Source organism: Corythoichthys intestinalis, chromosome 14 (genome assembly GCF_030265065.1).
Source record: "Corythoichthys intestinalis isolate RoL2023-P3 chromosome 14, ASM3026506v1, whole genome shotgun sequence".
NCBI lineage: Eukaryota > Metazoa > Chordata > Actinopteri > Syngnathiformes > Syngnathidae > Corythoichthys > Corythoichthys intestinalis.
In genome coordinates this window covers 28,963,388-28,987,909 of record NC_080408.1, presented here as the reverse complement: position 1 = coordinate 28,987,909, position 24,522 = coordinate 28,963,388, and the positions used below count along the sequence as shown (strand labels likewise).

Below are 24,522 nucleotides of genomic sequence, written 5' to 3'. Positions count from 1 at the left end.
TTCAGCCTTCATCAGAGAGTCACTGATGTTGGTGTGGCGCGTCTTTATCAGCTGATGGATAAAGGCGTGACTCACCTGTCAGACTGACAGGCGAGTCACGCCCTCTGCTGACCATTCACTCTTCCAGGATGCCGGTCCAGGTAGTAGAGAGCGTGTAAGCCCCCTCGTCCCTGTTGATGGTCCTCGGGTCGCGCTTGCAGATCTTAATGGCCTCCCTGATCCAGCGCTGATGTTTTTTTTTCGGTGCGCATGACTCTGGCCTTTTCCCAGTCCATAATGTAGTTTTCCCTTTTGCATTGATCGGTGATAGCTGACTTGTGATGTTCCTGTTATGCCTGTTCTTTTATTGCCCTTGTTTGTCTTATTGTTGTCTCCATCTCACACTGCTTCTTGTGTTCGGTTTTCAAGTAATAAAGCTCCTTCCTGACTCCCCAATGTATGATTTATTGCATGACTTGCATGGAATTTCATATATGGAGTTACATTTGTTTCCTGTGTGAATTTTGTCCTTTGGATGGACCAATATCTGGCGGAGTGTTGTGTGTGGTTTGACCATTGATTCTCTGATTAAGGAGTAAGTGTTCGCCGAAACACGTCTGGTAATTAAAACAACCTAAATAATTGTCTGTGATAAAAGAAAAATTCAACTTTTCTATAAAAGTAGACAAAATGAACTTAATACAACTATTTTGACTGTCGTGCTTCCAAGGTTTGAAAAATGCTTGAATTTTGCATAAAGTCTTTGAAAAGGCAATATTTCTCAGCACCCTGCCTAAAAATATTGAATTATTAAATGAATGAAAATAAGAAATTTGCTTCAACTCTAATACACGCTTGTTCTGAAGTTGCTTCCCTTGAGGTGCCGCGTCACATCGTCGCTCACAGAGTACAGTGAATTTTAGTCTGTGCGTAGGTAGTTTACTTTTATCGCACGACTAGTTCCTCTTTTTGTCACTTTTTTTTTTTTTGCGACCTCCAGACCCCCTTTGGCAGTTGCCGTTTAATCCGGCTGGGAGCCACTTCGCTCAGCTTCGTCACTTCTAGGAATCTGCCTGCTTACCTGGCTCTCGATTGACTACCCTTGTTACACAAGAAAACAGCCACTTTTGAAGGAGTAGGAGAGATCGTAATAGTCTTTTAAAGAGCTTTACTAGTTTCGGCAATAATGGAATTGTTTTGTGCTCTGGTTGTGAACTACAGTTCCACACAAAAGTACACTTTAACAATTGGATGTGTGAAAGCGATATTTCCAATTTCCCAAACTTCAAGAAAGTGCATTTATCAAGGTTTCCTCGGCCGTGACATGTGTGTCTCCATCCACTGAACAGCATGCTATCACTACGCCGTCACCTCTGCTATAGGACGTGTTCAGACTTTTGCCACAAAATGCTCATTGCCACCAGCCGCACCATCCCAGGGGGTTTCAGAATCGGCACCTTTAAAGTAAATTTCTTGAGCCTCCATTTTGGAATACGTTTGCGTACTAGTGAGAAGGCACCATATTTTATTTCTGCCTCATCCTTTAAAAAAAAAGTAATGGAAAAAACTGGAAAATTTGTCATGAAAATCCTTAAAATGTGGTTGAATTTGGCCATGGAAAAGGTGTTCGAACCCTGAAAAATTAAGGACCGTAGCTTTCGGTGTTTTCCTTCATTATGTTCTAGCAATCAGTGTCTGTACTGAACTTCTTTACTGTCACATTGCAAAATGATCTTAATGTGGTTTCCTCCTTCTTTTGTGTTGGCGTGCTAATAAACAGGAAGCATTACAGAGAATACCTGGTTAGCTTGATCAACAGCTACTCCATTGACCCAGCCCGACTCTATAGTTCCAATGAGCTGCTGCTGGCCTGCAGGAGGTATAAGGTAGATGATACGCGCATGGATGGCGAGGATACATTCACCTACTACAGCAGACTGCTTGAGGTAAGTGAATTTCGGTGGGTGAATGGGTATTCACGGTTGTGTCCTTCAACTTATTGCTCTCATTTATCTGCAGAAGCTGATGGAGGAAGTACCACTGGGTGACAAGGTCCCAAGGAAAAAATAGCAAGCACACAAGTATCTCACTCTTGTTCACATTACTTAAAGTGCGTACGACAGGAGAAAAAAAGTCTTAAATAGGAATATTATGTGAATTAGAATCATATTTTGAGACGATTCGACTATATACAACAATTTAGCAAAGCGCAGATGCTGAGAAATTAGTCTTTTACTCTGCCGGTTAGCTGCCGGTTAGCCACGCCTACCATTATAGGGCTCTAGCGTCCCCAACAGGTGGATGACGTCAGCGGGGTCACGATTTCATCTGATTTAGTATGCAGCCCATTAAGGGGGAATTATTCAGAACGAGGAAAACGCCACGAAGAGAGCCGCAAAATGTCATTGTTTCAGTCTCTCTACTCCAATATTTTTACAGGATATTCTTTTTATCCAAGTATTTTCCCCAATAGCTAAATAAATGGCTTGAGAAGGACTAGTCAGCCCGTTGAGGGGGAATTATTCAGAACGAGGAAAACGTGACGAAGAGAGCCGCAAAATGTCATTCTTTCAGTCTCTCTACTCCAATATTTTTACATGATATTCCTTTTATCCAAGTATTTTTCCCCAATAGCTAAATAAATGGCATGGTCATGACAAATAACAGTCTTGTGCTAAATGGAATATGAAATAATAAAAATGCATTTATTCAAGACGGCATGGCAAAATTACTCCATGGTCAAAACTGTCGACTTCACCTTTACTGTCACACCTCCCGAACTATATTTTATACCAGCGGATACAAATGGATTGGATGTCTACTAGTGGTAAACTCATTCCAATTCACAACAGAAGATCTTTTTTCTGTTTATTAGTCATTTTGTAGAATATCTTAGGTTGATTTCCTGAACAATATATCGATAATTGTTGCATCGCCATATCGTGAGATCATTGTTATCGTAAGCTTTGTATCGCAAATCGTATCGTGAGGTACCAAGAGGTTCCCACTCCTACTGTCGCGATATGCAATGAGTCCATTTATCGCACGGTAAATAAAAATGAGGGCGGTACTTTTCACAACTGCGTATTATCACCGTCTGCGTGCGTGTAGATGACATATGAGACTCCAGTTCTTTTCACAGATGTTTATTGGTCATTAACACGCCGTAGAATTACAGTTCAGACATACCAAATAAGGAAACACATCTATATTAAACACTATACGTTAGCATTGCTACATGAAGACTAATGGGGAAAAAAAGACAACCTAATTTAGCCTGTTATAAAGCAGTCATCTACAAAACGCAAACTTTCAGTTAAAAGGTGACACTTCAAAGATGTAAAATCGCTGGTTAACATCATTTGCAAATGAAAAAAATGAAAAAAATAAATATCTATTAGTGACACCACGAGCAATGATGAAAAGTGCTTTTGTTCGGTCTGTAAAGTTTACGGTGAGTGGTTTAGCGAAAGTCTTTCTGGTGAACATTCAAAATAAAAGCATGTCATGTTCGTCATATAAATAACGATTTCTAGAGTTAATCCCACATACTTCAGAATTAATACTATAATATGTAAATACTATAATACTACAGAATTCAGATTCTACACTAAAATAGCTTTAAAATGACACCCTATATAAAAAATATGATTGGCAATGGATAATTATTATAATTATTATAACACTATAATATTAATGCTAGATATTTTATTAAGAACTGTTTTGTATCATGTTGGAAAGGCAAAGTCAGTGTTCGCCTCATTCCATTCTTTTGCACTACTAAATGCTATCAGCATTTGACCTTATTGTTTATGTGTGATTCATTTTTACATGTTTATTTGTACTTTAATAAAGAATTTAAGTGTTCCAAAATGATTTTGTGAATTAATAAGCGTCAACAACAATGTCATTGCTAAATTAGTAAAAATATATATGGCAGAAAACACAAACAAGACTGAAAAAGCAGTTTCTGCTCTTGCACTCCTCTTTAAAATAAACTGCTGTATTTTAAGAAAAGAAAAGAACTGTTACGTTTGATAGAATAATATGTCTATATGCTGCCATAGCAGATTCATGGTACATTAAGCCCCCGAACTATTTTTAATTTGTCCCTTTTACCCTGGAAACCCCCGTTTACAGACGTCGCGCAACCGCTTTTGTTTCAACCCAGCCATAAAAAGGTAAGTAATTATATTTATTAATCAAAATGTCTGTCAGTTTTATCTTAGAATCATTAATTGATGTCTAATATTTCATTTAAATAAAAAACGACTTTAAAAAATTATTCACTTACATATTTTAAACTTCTAAACAAATTACGTCACAATGAAAAAAATGGCGTCTGTAAAAAAGTCACGGATATCTACCTCATGACTATCGATTAATTGTATTTTTTTGTTACTGTCACAATCCCCAATATGTTAGATGATAAATAATCGATCCAAAAAAGAAAAATAGGAAAAAAAACATTTAAAAATAACTCTATGACAAAGAAAATCTCGACCACTCCTTGATGTCTGCGATTTCTGCATTGTGTCCCTTGTTATATTACCATATTTCACCCATAAAATCCCCCCAAAATCCAGCTGTGTCCATTGACAGATGTGTCTTGACACTCAGTAATACATGCTACATGGAGTTTTGGATCAAAATGACATAAGTACGCGATAATATCTCGTTAAAGTCGTGGCGTCTGTAACTCTGCTCTAGCGTGCTCTCGCATTCAGTAAGGGTTTTGCTGTTTAATTTTTTTTTTTTTAATTTAAAAATGCCCTCCTGTTCAATTTTTTTTTACTGTTGCATTTTCCCCAGTATGTTAGATGATAAATCATCGATCCAAACAAAGAAAAAATTGAAGAAAAAAAAAAACGTAAATGAAAAAGAACATCTCGACCACTCCTTGATGTCTGCGATTTCTGCATCGCGACCTTTGTTATATTACCATGTTTCACCCATAAAATCTCCCAAAAATCCGGCTGTGGCCATTCACATCTGTGTCTTGATACTCAATGATACATGCTCCATAGAGTTTTTGGATCGAAACGAGGTAAGTACGCGAACATATCTCGTTAAAGTCGTGGCGTCTATTACTCTGCTCTAGCGTGCTCTCGCATTCAGTAAGGGTTTTGCTGTTTAATTTTTTTTTTTTTTTTTTAAATTTAAAAATGCCCTCCTGTTCAAAATTTTCCCCCCAGAAAATAACGATTTTAAGCTTTGCAATGATGTATCACACATGCATGGAGGACAATTTTGAAATTTGGTCAAATTGGGGTCTCAGAGCGAAACTTTAAGTCAATTCGTCGTTTGGGACAGCCCTAGTTGTACAACGTACTGGAACATATTTTCTCCACACCCTTCTCAACTTTTTAACCCCTGAGACATTTTCATGCCTGTTATTAGCTAACAGGATCGAAAATGTTTTGTCTTCATATGACTCAAAAATGATACGTGTAAATATCATTGGAATTTCTCAATCTCCATTTTATGAATGAACTGTTTTACTACAGAAAATCAGTATATTGATACAACCAGATGCAATTTAGACAGTGAACCGTGTATTTGGTGGGTTGCATCAGTTGATCACAAATCTAAATTGTGGTAAGACATTTTAGAATAATATGAACCTCAATGGAAAAAGTAAAACAAAATGAATGAATAAATTATCTCTTGGTTTTACAGGTGACTTATCGGCAGTTCAGTCAACTTTAAGAAAAAAATATCCACCACAAATAATTGTCAATTTCCTACAGTTTATTCAAATTCAGGCTGACTATTCAATAATTAGTCTGGTTTGATGTCACCATCTAAATAACAACATTTACAACGCTGCATTTGAGAATATGTAGTAAATTACGCAGCAGCATGGTCCATAAATTTCCAGACAAAAAATAAGCAGTTGGTAATGGGGGGGGGATGAAACGGATAAAACTACAATGCTGCAGAGCTAAGCCATAAATAGTGTGCAGCAACCTCACTATTTATTCTGACCCTTGATTTTTAATTACATTGTCACAGTATGACATTCATCATTTTCTGCACATTTGTCACTGACTCGGGTGATTAAATGTTGGATATGAAACAGGTTATTATGATATTGCATGCAGGTGCATGTTTTTATTTGACATGCGCATACGATATCAGACTGTTATTAAAAAAGATCACTGATGAATTATGGCCTATAATAATTTGAATTAATGACCTCCTTCCTTATAAATGCTTTTCTGGTGTTATTAATGTGAAGCTGTAAGCCAACAACGATTAAGGTAGATTAATGTTTATCATGTTCATAACCGGTGCCTTTAATGCAGCTATACATTTTAAAAATTAAAGGCTATTTAATGGCTACTTACAAAATGTCAATTACTAGATTGATGTCAAACATTTTTCAGAAGGAGTGGTCAATACAACCTCATACATAACGGTTCAATAATTAGCTGTTATAAGAAATGGACACTTCACTCAATTTTTATTTCCGCTCCTAATTTTGCAAACGCAACTGTACACGGATTCTGCAGTTTGCTTCCAAGCTGAACATCAGGATTGGATGAACCCTTCCTATGCTACACACACTTGGACACTGCTGACGACATGCTGAAGAGCATTTTAATCAACTTCCCAAGCACATGAACTGGTAACTTTTCTGATAAGACCATGAAGAGAGCTTTGAAATTGCTTAAAACAATTCAAATTAATACTTATTGCACCTTACACATGACGTAACACCAAAAATGTATCATTTAGGATCCATAATTCTAGGCAGTGTGGATGTTAAATGCTCTTCAGTATTAATTTCTGCCACTAAAGCTCGCCATTCACCAAGTGATGCAATGGATCACAAATTTGATGCGCTACATGTATTCTCTTTTTATATCGCACCACAAACATGGTGTGATTACCATGGAGGAATCAGATTTCTCTGGCGTGGTAGCACTGTTTTAATAACACTAAAAGCAAAGGGGGCGGCACGGTGGCTTAGTGGTTAGCACATCTGCCTCACAGTTCTGAGATCAAGGGTTCAATCCCGGGCTTCGGCCTTCCTGTGTGGAGTTTGCATGTTCTCCCCGTGCCTGCGTGGGTTTCCTCCGGGAACTCCGGTTTCCTCCCACATCCCAAAAACATGCATGGTAGGCTGATTGAACACTCTAAAATTGTCCGTAGGTATGAGTGTGTGCGTGAATGGTTGTATGTCTCCTTGTGCCCTGCGATTGGCTGGCAACCAGTTCAGGGTGTCCCCTGCCTACTGCCCGTAGTTGGCTGGGATAGGCTCCAGCACCTCCGCGACCTTCGTGAGGAAAAGCGGCATGGAAAATGAATAAATGAATGAATGAATAAAAGCAAAGGGGTGAGAAATAACAGTGGACATTTTCAAGGCTGTTTGCTTAACATGTTATGCAGTGTTGCTTTATTCATTGCATGCAGTTTTCAAGCTACAAAAAATAGCAAAGCAAACACCATATGTGAACCTTTAAGGCAGGGGTTATGAATTAAAAATCCTCTGGGTCCGAAATTAAAAAATTACAACAATCTCGGGTACGAAAATATTTTTATTGCTTCTTTTTTTCCAAAAAATACAAACGTATCTTTACATGGCCATGCTGATAATTACAACATTCAAAATTGTAAATAATATATAAAAAGTGCATAAAACTAAAAAGTGCTTTAATTGAATCATTAAATAGCAACATAAGAGCATGTTCAAGACACTTTTTTTTTTTTTTTTTTTTAATTGTTGATGCTGACAGGGGGACTTGCTTTATTTTTTGACAGACCTCTTCTTTTTGCTTTCCATGAAGCAAAGTTTCAGCAACTGCACTCATACAATCTTTGACAAGCGGTCCGTCACTGAAAGACTTTTTCAGGCAGGAAAATCTCTCACCCACGTTTATTTTTGAACCATTCCATTGTAGATTTGGCTTTATGTTTTGGATCATTGTCCTGTTGGAAGATAAATCTCCGTCCCAGTCTAAGGTCTTGTGCGGATACCAACAGGTTTTCTTCCAGAATGTTCCTGTATTTGGCTGCATCCATCTTCCCGTCAATTTGAACCATCTTCCCTGTCCCTGCTGAAGAAAAGCAGGCCCAAACCATGATGCTGCCACCACCATGTTTGACAGTGGGGATGGTGTGTTCAGGGTGATGAGCTGTGTTGCTTTTACGCCAAACATATCGTTTTGCATTGTGGCCAAAAAGTTCAATTTTGGTTTCATCTGACCAGAGCACCTTCTTCCACATGTTTGGTGTGTCTCCCAGGTGGCTTGTGGCAAACTTTAAATGAGGCTTTTTATGGATATCTTTGAGAAATGGCTTTCTTCTTGCCACTCTTCCATAAAGGCCAGATGTGTGCAGTGTACGACTGATTGTTGTCCTATGGACAGACTCTCCCACCTCAGCTGTAGATCTCTGCAGTTCATCCAGAGTGATCATGGGCCTCTTGGCTGCATCTCTGATCAGTTTTCTCTTTGTTTGAGAAGAAAGTTTGGAAGGACGGCCGGGTCTTGGTAGATTTGCAGTGGTCTGATGCTCCTTCCATTTCAAAATGATGGCTTGCACAGTGCTCCTTGAGATGTTTAAAGCTTGGGAAATCTTTTTGTATCCAAATCCGGCTTTAAACTTCTCCACAACAGTATCTCGGACCTGCCTGGTGTGTTCCTTGGTTTTCATAATGCTCTCTGCACTTTAAACAGAACCCTGAGACTATCACAGAGCAGGTGCATTTATACGGAGACTTGATTACACACAGGTGAATTCTATTTATCATCATGAGTCATTTAGGACAACATTGGATCATTCAGAGATCCTCACTGAACTTCTGGAGTGAGTTTGCTGCACTGAAAGTAAAGGGGCCGAATAATATTGCACGCCCCACTTTTCAGTTTTTTATTTGTTAAAAAAGTTTAAATTATCCAATAAATGTTGTTCCACTTCACGATTGTGTCCCACTTGTTGTTGATTCTTGACAAAAAAAATTAAATTTCATATCTTTATGTTTGAAGCCTGTAATGTGGCGAAAGGTTGCAAGATTCAAGGGGGCCGAATACTTTTGCAAGGCACTGTATATTATAAAGATTGTTGTCAAATTTGACTGTAATGGCTCAACTGGTGTATCAAGTGGCCCATGAATAAGTTAGCATGAAATAACTTACTTATTGCAGAGAGGCAATTGTCCAACATTTAATAACATCCATTATTTATTATCGTTATCAATTATCCATCACTCAGTGCAGTCTGATTCCACCCACTCATCCGAGCCATTAGGTGGGAGTTGTAATGTTGCTTCGGAACTCGAAGTTTTGTTTGCCGGAACATTACCCATAATTCAACTTATTTATTCACCATTTTGAATTTCATTGTGGATTTTTTTTTAACCACTTGTCCACATTTAGTATTGTGGGTGAGCTGGATCTGGAGTTGAAGGGGGAACACCCTGGACTGATCACCAACTTCCATGCATAATTTAGTACAGTGTATGTCAGAAGTTATCAAAGTATTTCAGGTGATTGGGTCATTCCAGAAATGTAAGATTTCTTGAAAAATAAGCCTTTATTTTTCAGATTTTCTGGTACTTATTCATCCATAATGGATAATAAGAGTAATCAAGCAGTTTAAACTGACTGTAAAAATGGTAAAATTATTATTACTTGATTTGATACTTAATTTACTTGGGTTAATCACAAGAACAGGCTCACTGGTAACAATGAGGTCAAATTTACAAATGGAAATTTAGTTAGGGGTTTCTTGTTTTAAATTGTCTTATTCTGATTATACGGCTAACAGGGTAGCATGTGGTAGTGCAAGATATTTAATGAATGATAAATATTTTTAGATCAATAGAAAAGTAGAAGCGAGGCCATAAATTCACTCTACCTATTCTTTTAGAAATCTGATGATGATGTCAAAACTATAGCATATCAACTTAGTGACCTTTCCGCATGCTAAAAATGTTATAGGAAAATGGTCGTGTGGGCCACACGTCCCATGAATAATCATTTGAAATACTATATATATATTAAAAGAAATGTCCCCACAGTTACAAGAGACGGCAATGAAACAAAAATTACATCAAATTAAATCTTTAAATTTCCTTCCAGTTCCTCTATGAGGTTATGGGAGGAGAGATCATAGGGCAAGAGAAAAATTGAATCTTTATGGTGTTCTCCAGACTTAAAGTATTTGGTATTTCTGGAAATACTTTCAGGCTTTCTTTTCCCCTTGATTATTTGGATTTTGCGAAATTAATTTACAGTGATCCCTCATTACTTCGTGCTTCAAACTTTGCGCCCTCAGTCTATCGTGGATTTTTTTTTCAATTACAAACAAAAAATACAGATGAGCTTTCCCGAGCCGATCGCGTAGTCTCACTCAATCGCCCACCCTCCATCTCCCTGCTCTTTGTTGGTCAGGCAGGGAGTGCAATGGAGTTTCTTATTAAAGTTAACAAAGATTGACAGACATTGATGTTTGATTTTGCCAGAGAAGCAAACATCAAAGCGCCGCATGCGTCAATCATCGTTTGTTAAACAGTTGCTGTAGCAACTCATTGTGTGTAAGTGAGCAGCTTGAGTAGATTTGAGTGGACTCACTCAATGAAGCATTTGATAACGCAGAGCATTATTCTGCTTTATTCTTGTTTAAAAATAATTCAGTGGGACAGTAACATATTTAAAAAGTATCATAATTATTACGGCCCGAGCACTAAGTATGTGAGAGCCCTATTGTAATGCAAAGGAGTACTATTATTTCTTCTCTTTGGAAAATGAAAATAGCCAATTTGGAGGCCTGAACATGCTCGAAAACTCACCAAAATATGCACATACGTACGGCTTCTCGTGAATTTTATAATTTTGCAACGTTGTGAAAAAATGTAACAAATTGGCTCAGTGACGCTGCCTTGAATTAAAAAAAAAAGGCCTCTCTATTTAGGTTTTTTCAACGTATAGCGATGAAATTCAGGCAGTCGATACGTTGTGCAAAACTGCTCCAAAGAGTCTCTTGCACCCATATTCCAAACCCAACAGGAAATCGGGTATTTTGGATTAAATGTGAAAATTTATCGATTAACAGGGTGCACACTTAAGACCTTGGCGCCTAGAGAATTAGTTGGATGCTTCTCAAAATTGGCGAGAGTGTTCATGAGGCATATGAAATCTTAAGTTATCAAAATGGTGTGTTTTCATTCACGGGCCTGACCTGGTTGGGGTGCCAAAGTCGGCCATTTTTTCAGCAAATCACCAAATTCAGAAAATGACTAATAACTCCCTCATACAATGTTCAATCTATTTCATATCTGGCATGTATGTGAGGTATCCCAGCCTGAGCAGGACTGCATTGAAATATTACATTTTAGGCCTGGTGCACCCTTGCTGGTTGAACAGGAAACGGCCCTTTTTATGAGACCAGCTCCTCCTGGGAGGGAAAAAAAAATAATAATTTGACCTCAAACCTATTTCAAGGAAGCCTTAAGACATGTGTTCAGGTGCCTGATGAAATATGTTGAGATTTCGTTAAAGCAGAGCGGTCCAACAGGAAAGTGAAAATGACCGTCGCCATTTCATCTTGCCACAAATTCTGAACAGTTATAACTTGGCAGACATACAACATATCTACGCCAACCGTCCCATGCGTGGTGAGAGTTGTACCCTGAATGGTCCTGTAGGGGTCATTTGCATCAACCCTACACCGCCAACTAGTGGCAACAGAAAGTCACTCTTTTACTTATACATGTCCAGTTCTTTTCAGGTTGGTCACTGTAGTTTCAAGACCTCTTGTAAGGCTACAATTTAAGGCCCATGTCCACACGTCTCTGTCTGTTGCCGTGACGACCCTTTACTCGCCGTTAAAAGGAAGTAGATTTTTTTCAGGGACTTACACAGCTTATAGACCCAGAAAATTTGGCACACTTGGTCGAATTGGCCCAATTAGATGATTCATTAGGGTTTTGAGTAAGGGCGTGGCTGCACAGCTCAGTAGCACCTCCTTTTTTGTAGGACTCTCTTCATTAGGGGCTTTTTCACTTAGGTGTGTGAATGTATTTCTAATCCCAAAACAAGAGGCGAGTTCCGTGCAAGTTAGGTTCTCAGAAGCTGATAAGAGGGAGATGATCTGCCACCACCCTGACCTGCGTGCTGTCCGAGTTGCGCCAAAGTGCGAGCGCCCATTCAGTCCTGCTTGCAGCCCTAGTTACATTTGAAGTGCTTAAAAACCATTTATTAAAATATATATATATACATAAAGGTTGTTTTTTTAATTATACTTTGAAGAAATAAAATTGAAAAAACATGCCTTACACACACACGCACACACGCAAACCCACACACACCTATACATATATATACTGGACTGTCTCAGAAAATTAGAATACACAATATTCTAATTTTCTGAGACAGTCCTGTATATTGTTCTATGTAAAGGACGTCAGTCAAGGTCGGCCCCCCACATTTTTACCACGCCAAATCTGGTCCCCTTTGCAAAAAGTTTGGACACCCCTGCTTTAAATGGTGGATTAATGTAAAGGACTGTCTCAGAAAATTAGAATATTGTGTATTCTAATTTTCTGAGACAGTCCAGTATGTATGTATATGGCGGAAAACACAGACAAGACTGAAAAAGCAGTTTCTGCTCTTGCACTCCTATTTAAAAGAAACTGCTATGTTTTAAGCCAAAACAACTGTTGTGTTTGATAGAACAATATGTCTATATGCTGCCATAGCAGATTCATGGCGCATTCGGCCCCCGAACTATTTTTGTCTGTTTTACCCTGAAAACCCCCGTTTACAGACATCGTGCAACCGCTTCTGCTTCAGCCCAGCCATAAAACGAAGGTAATTAATTATATTTATTATTCAAAATGTCTGTCGTTTTTAGCTTAGAATCATTAATTGATGTCTCAAATTTCATTTTAAGAAAAAAAAAAACGACTTAAAAAAATTTGTCACGTTTTAAACATTTAAACAAATTATGTCACAATGAAAAATACGGCGTCTGTAAAAAAGTCACAGATAGCTATCTCATAACTATCGCTTAATTGTATTTTTTTTGTTACTGCCGCATTTTCTCCGATATGTTAGATGATAAATAATTGATCCAAACAAAAAAAAAAGTTGAAAAAAAAAACGTTTAAAAGGGTAAATATATGAAAAAGGAAATCTCGACCACTCCTTGATGTCTGCGATTTCTGCATCGCAACCCTTGTTATATTACCATGTTTCACCCATAAAATCCCCAAAAAATCCAGCTTTGGCCATTCACAGCTGTCTTGACACTCAGTGAAACATGCTACATTGAGTTTTTGGATCGAAACAAGGTAAGTATGCGATAATATCTCATTATAAAGTCATGGCGTCTTTAATTCTGCTCTCGCGTGCTCTCACCTCCAGATAGGGTTTCGCTGTTTAAATTTTGTTTTTCCTCTTTTAAATGCACTCCTGTTCAAAAATGTTTTCCCCCAGAAAATTGAGATTTTAATTTTTTCCAATGATGTATCACACATGCAAATCGGACAATTTTGAAAGTTGGCCAAATTGGGGGTCTCAGAGCGAAACTTGAGTCACCTGAGTGTTTTACGCCATATATATATATATATACACCACTCAAATGCTAAATGAAGTAACCCTTTATTGCCAAATTTATCACATTTGATACACCTCCAATTTCATGATTTTGAGAGTAATTCAGAATTTTGACATTTCTTTATGAAAACAAAAATGATGGATGCAAGTCAACACATGCATCTGCAGATTCCATGAGGAAAAAAAAAAAACAGGATTTAGCTAGGGTTAAAGATATTAGAGCGCAAATTACTCATATTCATTTTGACAAATTTGGAAAAAAAGGTTTCATTAGGACCTTATTTTTCAAATTTGGGGATTCTCTGATAATTGATTCATGTTGCAGGTCTTTAAGGGATAAATACAGTGAACACACACACAAAAAAAAAAAAAAATCCAAAAAAAAAAAAAAATTGGGGGCGTGGGGCTACTTTGCATTTTTTCACGCGGATGGTGCTGGTCCCCATTAACCGTGAAAAACGAGGGTTCACTGTATACAAAATATGAAGGCTGTTGTTGATAAATGTTAAATGTCCTCCAATTCTGGAATGACCTAAATCTATTCAGAGTATACAGTATGATACAATCTATTTTGACCGGGAGGAACTGGCAGTCAAAATTGATTGGACATCTATTGCCGTCTGTGGTATTCAAAGTGCATTCCCGCTATCTTATTTCATTCTTTAACGAATCTCGAAAAAGCACAAAAATGTGTAGGTGTGTGTGTGTGTGTGTGTGTGCTTGTGGTGGTGGGGTGGGGGCAGGAAAGATGATGTCATAGTTTTTGGTCGTTGCCATTGAAGAAGCTGGTGACTGCGGCCGTCCTCCTCTTCACTCTCTCCATCCATCAACCTCATTTTGCAGGGTTCATCTGCTTATTGTGACAACCCGCAGAACAAGAACCTGCGCGCGTGCGCTTCTGGCACAAAACTCAACAATGGTTTAGTTGTTAGTGGAACATCGTACAAAGAAGCTCACTTATCATTAGATTAAGAACAAAAGCGGGGGAAATGTAAGCAGTCCGGTCTCGCTTTTTGTTTGCTTTATGTTATGACGTGCCGGCGGCAGTGTAGCGGAGCTTCTCCTGCCCAGAAAGGAGGAGGAGGAGGAGGAGACGCGCGCAGAAGGGTGTCGACGGTGAGCGGAGGAGGCAGGGGTGGAGGAGAGGCTCCGAAGGTGGCTGAAATAATAGACTAGTGTGAATATACGCGCGTAATCATGGCTGCTAAATCGGACGGGGTCCTGAAGATGAAGAAAAGCGACGTGGCCTTCACCCCCCTGCAGAACTCTGAGCACTCCGGCTCGGTGCAAGGGCTCCACCCGGGCGGCCAGCCCGACTCAGCGGGCATCGGGGACGGCGACTTTGCCAACGGAGAGTCTCGGTGCTGCGGCGGTGGCGGGGGTTCCAACACGGCGTGCCTTCGCTTGGGCCAGGAGCAGCAGAAATACACTGTGTGGGACTGCCTGTGGATAGTAGCCGCAGTGGCCGTGTATGTGGCCGACGTTGGCACTGACGTGTGGCTGTCAGTCGACTATTTCCTCCACCAAGACTACTGGTGGTTCGGCCTGACGCTATTTTTCGTGGTCCTGGGCTCCTTCTCTGTGCAGCTCTTTAGCTTCCGATGGTTCGTCCACGACTTCGCTACGGACGACGGAGCGGAATCAGCCGCCGATTGCTCGCACATGGACGCTAATAAGCTGCTGAGCGGCTCGGCCTCTCACGGCGATGTGAGCGCTCAGCATCCCCCGACCACGCCGCAGAGACAGGCGTCGACCGCTAGTAAGAACACTACGACCAACAGCACCCGCAGCACTGCGTTTGGCAGCCGGACTCGGAAACGCTCGGCCTCCTACTCTTTCTGCGTGTGGTTCTCTCAGTCCCTTATCCACATCCTCCAGCTGGGCCAGATTTGGAGGTAGGATGGGGATGGGAATGGGGTGAGGAACAAAATCAACAGTGACACAGCCCCGTCCTTTTGGCATCGTCGCGTCCGATAGTGTTACCATAGCTTGGCGTGCAGCTGCCATCTTTACCCCTCAACCCCAGTACAGAGCAAACACTAATATGGGATGCTCGTACCTTCCCTTTAACATAAAGTAGGGATGACCAAACTTTTTTTCTCCGAATGCCGCTTTCGGTAAAACCGAGATGCAAGGGCTGACTTAGACAAGATCAGAATCGGGTAAATAAAAGATTGGGTGTTTAGGCAAGGCAAGGCAAATTTATTTATATAGCACACTTCAACACAAGGCAATTCAAAGTGCTTTACATCACATGAAGATCATAAAAATCACATTTAAATCAATACAACGTAAAAACAGAGACAAAAGATCGCATTTAATCACAAATAGAATAAAAACAAATAAAATAGAAATAAAAATAAAACAAAAACTACTACTACTAATAATAATAATTGAAATCAGCAATGGAGATAAGCACAAGAGGAATAGAAAGCAGGTAGATTGAAATATATAGCCAGTTATGGATATGCAGTGCTAAACAAAAGCGTTTTTAGCCCTGATTTAAAAGAGCTAACAGTTTGAGCATACTTCAGACGTTCAGGTAACTTGTTCCAGAGGTGAGGAGCATAATAACTAAATGCTGCCTCACCCTGCTTTGTTCTTGTTCTTGGAACATGCAGAAGACCGGTTCCAGACGACCTTAGGGATCTAGATGTCTCATAGGAATCTAACAAGTCAAGCATGTATTTTGGTCCAAGGCCATTAAGTGTTTTGTAGACGAGCAGTAGTATTTTATCGTCTATCCTTTGACTCACCGGAAGCCAGTGTAGCGATTTCAAAACCGGTGTGATGTGGTCCAGCTTCCTTGTATTTGTGAGGACTCTGGCTGCAGCATTCTGTACTAGCTGCAGCTTCCTGACTGATTTTTTATCAAGACCTGTAAATATACCGTTGCAATAGTCCAATCTGCTGAAAATGAATGCATGCATAAGTTTTTCCATGTCTTGTTGAGTCAGAAGCCCCTTAATTCTGGTTATATTTTTTTGGTGGTAATAAGCGGATTTAGTGACGGACTTTAGATGGCTATCAAATTTTAGGTCTGAATCAATAATTATGCCAAGGTTCCTGACTTGATTTGTAGCTGTAAGTGACATTGTGTTGACAAGTTCCCTGTTTATCTTTGACCTTTCCTTTTTTGGCCCAAAAATGATCACCTCTGTCTTCTCCACATTTAACTGGAGAAAATTCTGGCACATCCGTTCATTGATTTGATGAATGCATTTACTCAGGGAGACTAAGGAACTATAATCATGTGGGGACACAGAAATGTACAGTTGTGTGGCATCTGCATAGGCATGATAGGAGATGTCATACTGTTCCATTATCTGAGCTAACGGAAGCGTATAGATGTTAAATAAGAGTGGTCCAAGAATTGACCCTTGAGGGACTCCACACGTGAATTTGGTTCGTTCTGACTGATAGTTTCCGATTAACACAAAGAAATCCCTATCATGTAAATAGGATGTGAACCACTGAAGAATAGTGTCAGTAAGCCCTACCCACTGTTCCAATCTGCTGAGTAGTATGTTGTGATCAACCGTGTCGAATGCGGCGCTGAGATCCAATAATAACAGAACAGATGATTTGCCTGCATCGGTATTCCGACGAATATCATTTAGGACTTTGATAAGCACGGTCTCGGTGCTGTGTTGTGGCCGAAATCCAGACTGAAATGAGCTAAAAAGATTGTTTTGCATCATAAAAGTCTGGATCTGTTCGAACACAACCCTTTCGATAATTTTCCCCAGGAATGTCAGATTTGATATTGGCCTGTAATTGCTAATGGTTGAGGCATCCAGATTAGGTTTTTTTTAGGAGAGGTTTTATTACTGCAGTTTTTAAAGTCTGTGGAAACTCTCCTGTTTGGAGAGAAGTATTTATAATCTGTAGTATGTCTCGGGTTTAAAACAATTTATTTTTTTTCTTCTTAAGTTTTAACTCATTGGCTGCAATTTTGACTGGAAGGGCTGGAAGCAGTCTTTCAATTGCTGCCAGAACCTCAGTCAAGCTGAATAGGACTTACATTGCCGTCAATGGCAGTGAAATATGATCAGTCAACACCAGCTTTCCCAGTTGAAATTGATTTGGATGTTATCATTGTCAATGGCAGTGAATAAATTAAGGTCTACAAGCAACAAAATAGTTCAGGGGTTTTAAGGAAAATTCTAGATATATACTAGTGGGTGTAACGCTACACAAAAATTTCAGTTCGGTACGTACCTCGGTTTTGAGGTCACGGTTCGGTTCATTTTCGGTACAGTAAGAAAACAATGCAAAATATAAATGTGCTAGTTGTTTATAACACACCTTTCAACAATAGGAACATTAGCCTATACAAAGTTAGAATTCTGCTCAAAAAGTCGCGGGTATTTAAAGATAATGCAAAAACAATTTGCCTTTCAGAGCCCGCGTATTGGTCAGCTTTCTTTCTAAAAGAAAGAAGAAAAAAGAAGTCCTGTGCTAAAGAGAAGCGCAATCCCAATGACAAAGATTTTAACATGTATTTTACAAATGAAATGCCTCAATGAATCATTTTTCTTTTCTTATGAACGGTTTTCAAAAGCTTTATTGGTGGGTTTTCTCAAGTTAAAGCGCCACACAGAAATTGATAAATTTAATTGTGTAAGCAGGATCTGTGTATTATTATTTAATTACAGGTGTTTTAGCTCATTTCAATTTATTTTATTTAAATGGGCTATTATTTATTTTATTATGTGTTTATATTTTACAAATGTGATGTAGTATTCATTTATATTGTATATTTTATGTTGTATAACTTTAGTTCCTATGTGAATATTAGTTCCTACTTGTTTTGTTGTGGTAGGAGGGTTTTGTATTGAACACAGGGCCGTATTGGTTATTATCATAGCAGAGAAGACAGCAGTAAATCAACAAAGAAAAGTCAACTGTGCCCCAATCTACCACTCAAGAGATCTGATGGACTCAAAAAGTGGGTTACGATTGCATATTAGTTTGAAAATCGACCTGATCCACCGTATTTTTACACGACTGACTTCCGGTCTGCCCGAGCCTAGCTACCGGTAGTAGTATTGACGCAGGAGGGTCATGTCTTGCGTCAAATAATAAACTCTGCCGTTCTTATCGCGTGCGTCGTGTTGAGCCGCTTCTGGGACGCGTCTAACACGCGGCAGCACTGCGAGTGGTGTGCATTGGCTGATTGACTTTAACGCTCGCGTTTCACTGCGTTCTCGTGGCGGCCACGTTGTCGTGCTGTTGACGTTTCTGGGTTATACTGTCCTACCGTGTTGGTCCTCATTATAGTAGAAAAGACGGAGTAAATATAATCTACACAAAGAAACTGTAACCCGATCGACTCACAGCCTCGAAAAGTAAGGGTTACATTACGTCAGAAACTTGTTCAGTACGCCTTAATTGCGAACCGAGCACCATGTACCGAAAATGTTCAATACAAATACATGTACCGTTACACCCTTAATATACATGTATTTATTAGGGCTGTCAAACGATTAACATTTTTAATCGAGTTAATCACAGCTTAAAAATTAATTAATCGTAATTATTTGCAATTCAAACCATCTTTAAAATATGCCATATTTTTCTGTAAATTATTGTTGGAATGGAAAGATAAGACAAGACGGATATATGCATTCAACTTACTGTACATAAGTACTGTATTTGTTTATTATAACAATAAATCCACATGAAGGCATTAACATTATTAACATTCTTTCTTTGAAAGGGATGCACAGATAGAAAGACTTGTAATTCTTAAAAGATAAATGTGAGTTTGTATATTGTGACTAAATGTTGCCATCTAGTGTAATTGTTGAGCTAAACGAAATGTTTGAATAGAGTTTTACTCTGTGAAGAATCATGACAAATAACTCATTTGCTGTCATTGCCAGAAGTAGACACGCAATCCATTTGAACTGGAATTTACCATCCACCCTCCCAGTACAAATGGATTGAACATGTATCGCCATAAATTGCACCTTACTGTGTTGAATGGTTACCCACATTTATTAAGTTAAAGGTGAAACACTCAACCTTTGAATCAGGCTCCTGCCACTGTCTAGTATGTGGTTTGCATGTTCTCAAGTTCTCATATTAGGTTCATTGAACACTAGTCTTTCTTTGTGAATGTGAGTCTGAATGGTTAAAGTTGTTGATCGTCAGAAGTGGGTAGTAACGCATTACATTTAGTCGGTTACTTTTACTTGAGTGACTTTTTGAGATGAATGTACTTCATAGAGTTGTTTTACCACGCAATACTTTATACTTGAGGAGATTTGTGAAGAAGAAGCGCTAATTTTACTCAGCTACTTTGGGCTACACAAGATTTGTTACATTTATACTCTTTATTCTACATATTGACTTTTGCCAGAAATGCCAACAGTGGCTCTCTCAGTTTCACCAATGAGACGTCACAACAATAACTACATAACTCCCTAATACCAATCAGAGGTAACCATGTTTCTCCACTAGAGGGCACTCATGCTCTTCGGACGGGTGACGTTTCTTAGTGTTGTTCTTGGTCTGAATTTGATTTTGATTAGATTTTTTTGTGTCATCTTTTAGGCCTAATATGGTCATGTAATAGGTTATTGTACAGTATAATAATAGCAACAGATCATATAAATGAAGATGTGCTGAGAAAGAAAATATACCATTATTTTAAAAATATCTTACATTATAAGCCGTTACTCACAATGTTACACATTACTTGAGTATTCTTTTCAACGAATAGTTTTTTACATGAGTAAATTTCTGGATCACTACTTGAATAATATTATTTAGAAGTAACGCTACTCTTACTTGAGTAACATTTTTGGCTACTCTACCCTCCTCTGCTGATCTTAATTAATAAGTATGCCGTACATTCCCCAGACTTTGAGTAGGCAGTATTATGAATGATGGTGTGAATGTGAGCGTGAATGGTTGGCTGTTTTTATATACAGTTTATGCCCTGCGACTAGTTGCGGCCAGTCCAGGGTGTAGTCTGCCTTTGTCTCTAGCTCATCTGTGACGCTGAAGTTAAGTAGGATAGGAAACGGAAGAACATCAAACTTCATTTTTTTAGGACCAGATCACTCATGCAGTCATGGAAAGCGAGATTCAGAGTAAAAGAGGTACACAAACTATGCTTCATAACAGGGAGGATGTCATGGGAAATGGCACCTCAACAGTAATTAGTAAGCAGGCTAGTATTTCTCCAACAACTTGTTGTCAGTTTTAGATTTTTCTCCATAGCAAGACTGAAACCTGTGAATGTTCACCTCCAAAACCCAGTCCCCCCAACATAATTTCCCAGAAATTTAACCTCTGAGGCAGGGGTGTCCAAACCGGTCCTCAAGGGCCGCTGTGGGTCCTGGTTTTTGTTCCTACCAATCGAGACCAGAAAGTTTAACCAAAAAAGTTTTGGATAAAACAAGCAGAACCTGACTGCAATCTACTGATAACCCTTGTAAGACACCAGATTTGTGAAACGTTGTCATCTTGTTTTGTTGGAATGAAATCCCGCACCTACTGCGGCCCTATGTGGAATAGTTTAGACACCTCTGCTCTAAGGCAGGGGTCTCCAAACCGGTCCTCAAGAGCTGTTGTGGGTCCTGGTCTTTCATTTCAGTTCAGTTTATTCACACATCATTCAAAATATACAATAAATGTCATATACAACCAGATGCACTATAAGCCTGTACAATGATAGATGCACAAAAAGGACACTCTAAAGAAGCTATTTAAAGCTTTTAGTCGGGGCCGGTTTTCCACAAACATACAGTATATTGGCGAGATATCTTTATCCTTATGAATGTGTTCTATTGAATTTGTTCCAACCGATCGAGCACAGACAGTTTAACCAATAAGCTTTTTGATAAAACAAGGAGCACCTGACTGCCATCAACTGATTACCCTTGTAAGACATCAGATTGGTGAAAAAGTGTCCAATGAAATCCTGCACCCACTGCGGTCCTGTGTGGAATAGTTTGGAAAGCCCTACTCTAAGCTATAACTGGGATGAGCACCAGGCTCACCTGCAACCCCAATGAGAACAATGTATATTAAAAATAGATGGATGGATATTTATAACTAAGGGAAACTATTTAAGTCAAGTACAATATATTTTTTTTAACTTTAATAACCTGTAGGCAAAATTGTAATATTTTTGGATATCACTATTGATTTAATAGAGTCACCATAATATTAACATAGCACAGCTCTCCCATGGTCAAAACTGTAGGGAGTAGCATCCTGTGGAAACTTTATTAAGTGAGGCTATTTAATGCTCAATTTAATAATATTTTCACAAATAAGACTTTTATATGACCCCTTTTATATTAAACACAGCAGGATGCCAATAGACCTCAGCAGCAAAGAGTTTAAGTGTGCAATTTGTGATTATTATTCACATTTGATAATAATTACAAGTATATGAATCATATCATAGAAAAAGTAAAGTAACTTAATTTTTGAAGGAAAAGTGTTAATGTTGACATAAAACTGAACAGGCAATAAGATGATGACTGTATGAACTACATAGTGGCTGTAGATCCTGATTTATCACGTCACAAAGACTTGGTTGGCATGAGTCATTTACTTTACAAGATTCCCCTTAATGAAAAGTATAAACTATATTTATGGGACAACAGTTTTTGGTGTGAATTTCATCTACAGTGGGGCAAATAAGTATTTAGTCAACCACCAATTGTGCAAGTTCTCCTACTTGAAAAGATTAGAGAGGCTTGTAATTGTCAACATGGGTAAACCTCAACCATGAGAGACAGAATGTGGGGAAAAAAAAACAAAAAATCACATTGTTTGATTTTTAAAGAATTTATTTCCTAATTAAAGTGGAAAATAAGTATTTGGTCACCTTCAAACATGCAAGATTTCTGGCTGTAACTCCTTCTAACCAGGTCTAACGAGGCTCCACTCGTTACCTGTATTAATGGCACCTGTTTTAACTCATTATCGGTATAAAAGACACCTGTCCACAACTTCAATCAGTCACACTCCAAACTCCACTATGGCCAAGACAAAAGAGCTGTCGAAGGACACCAGTGACAAAATTGTAGACCTGCACCAGGCTGGGAAGACTGAATCTGCAATAGGTAAAACGTACTCAGAGTGTCTGAAATGATGAATAATTGAATGGGTGTTTTCTTATACTTGTAGTGATACTCTCGCCTGACTTCGGCCTGACGTAGATGTGTGTGCTCACTTCCCACGCGTTGATGGAGTGAATGAGCATGAATATGAGTATGAGATCTGCATGGTGATTGACTGGCGAGTGATTTGTCTACTATAGTTCACTTTTCATCAGATGGCAGCTGGGATATGCCCTAGCCCATGGTAAAACGAAATAAATAGATGAATAGATGGGTTGTCAGAGTTTTATTTTCAGGTGAAAACACAAATGGGTTGGTCAATTTCAAAAAGCTACTACAACATTTGATCTCCTTGTACATCTGTGTTTGAAGAGAACAAAATAGGACTTTATATACTTGGGTACTCCTTCCCTGTGTTTAACCACTGTGAGTTTGCTGCCACAATGCACTTAGGAACATCTATTCCTACATCTTTATGAAACCTTTTGTTAATTATGGAGTATGTATTTGATCAATGCATAATGCATCAATGAACACATCAGTGCTCCCGCTATTAATGGATTTTCTGAGCGAGGCTGATTTGAGGCAACACTAAGTTTGAGTTGTCATGGTGATTTAAGGTGGGGGGCTGGTGGCTGAATGCAGTTCAACGGCAGCTGTTCAAAGCAGTCACAGTAAAGTATCTCCATCAGGAAACCCCAACTGCACTAAATATTTCACTGTGTGTGCTCGAGCGCAAGTGTGTGTGTGCGTGTGCGCATGCATGTGTGAAAGGTGTATCTACTTCTTGCATTATTCATATCCGTCTTGCAGAGGTCCCTGACCACGAGACACTACAGGGCTAAAGGCTTACATAACGTATTCAAAATTTTCTCCACTTTAAAATTCAATTAAATTAGGCACACATTGTGTGTCTTTGCTCTCAAAATCAAACTCATTAGTCAGATGTCAAAATGTAGTGTTTAAGGATAAGATAATACGTCACCTGTATAAAAAAAAAAAAAGTGTTAGAAAATTAATGCACGGTGGGAATAATCATAGACGTCTTTATAATACAGACACTCAGTTTGGCCAGACGTTCAGTTAATTAAAGCCGTGATAAAGGTAGCCGATATTACTCATTGTTATTCTTTAATTACTGCTGGCTATATTATGTACATCAGTTGGAACCTGGAATCATAATTAGAGCGTGCTATTCTTTGATTAGAAAAAAAAAACCTTCTGTTTTTGCAAGTCCTTTTAGTGATCGTGATAAATGCAAATCCTATGCAAATATTGTAAAACTACAATTCATAAACTTAAAAAAATGAACAGAACTTGCTGCTTCATACGCAGTACTGCAAGGGAAACCAGGATGTGGGAGTCTAAATTTCTGATCTAGACCACGAAGCACAGGCAGAAAGATGTGAATCTTAATGTTTCATCCATAAGTAGGTGAACATCATTCATCAAATTCTATGAATCATTGAAGAAATCATTTAATGCATTGTTATTATGATCATTTATATTTCTTAAAACCTTCCACTGGCCATACAACCTGGGTGGGAATGGCGGGGGAGGGATGGGGATCACATGTGGACAGCAGTGATTGAGTGTAAGTGTCCATTTTACCGTATGGACCACCCTCACTAAATTCATGCTATTTTCCCGTTAAGTCTTATTGGAGGCAGTCTTTCAGGTCCTCCTCGTGTTCGTTTTCAATCCAGGTGAGAAGGCTAGACTGGATTGCAAAGTAAAAGACTGGAGGCAAGAGATCATTACTGTACAGTTTTAATTTCAGAAATTTCTGGGTGCATTCAATGACAGAACAAAGCTGTGTAGAGGAATGCACACCGAACAGAGAGTTCGGTGTTGCTTGTATTGTACTTAAAAGGAGGTGTGTCTGTTTG

The 24,522-nt window shown here is 38.8% G+C and overlaps 2 protein-coding genes across 4 annotated transcripts in view; both read left to right on the top strand.

The window, feature by feature from the left end:
• The window catches only part of rnf31 (ring finger protein 31), a 46,344-nt gene extending 41,525 nt beyond the window's left edge, over positions 1–4,819 (top strand). For both annotated transcript variants that reach the window (XM_057857727.1, XM_057857726.1), the window contains exons 23-24: positions 1,760–1,925; positions 1,999–4,819. In XM_057857727.1, the coding sequence (XP_057713710.1) occupies positions 1,760–1,925; positions 1,999–2,049 (217 nt within the window). In that variant the 3' untranslated portion in view covers positions 2,050–4,819. The remainder of the gene's footprint in view (positions 1–1,759; positions 1,926–1,998) is intronic.
• A 9,204-nt stretch (positions 4,820–14,023) lies between these two features.
• xkr4 (XK related 4) overlaps positions 14,024–24,522 on the top strand; it is a 36,134-nt gene continuing 25,635 nt past the window's right edge. For both annotated transcript variants that reach the window (XR_009066991.1, XM_057857853.1), the window contains exon 1: positions 14,024–15,439. Coding sequence is in view for 1 of the 2 variants with exons in the window: in XM_057857853.1 (XP_057713836.1) it covers positions 14,742–15,439 (698 nt within the window). In the remaining variant the exon portion in view is untranslated. The remainder of the gene's footprint in view (positions 15,440–24,522) is intronic.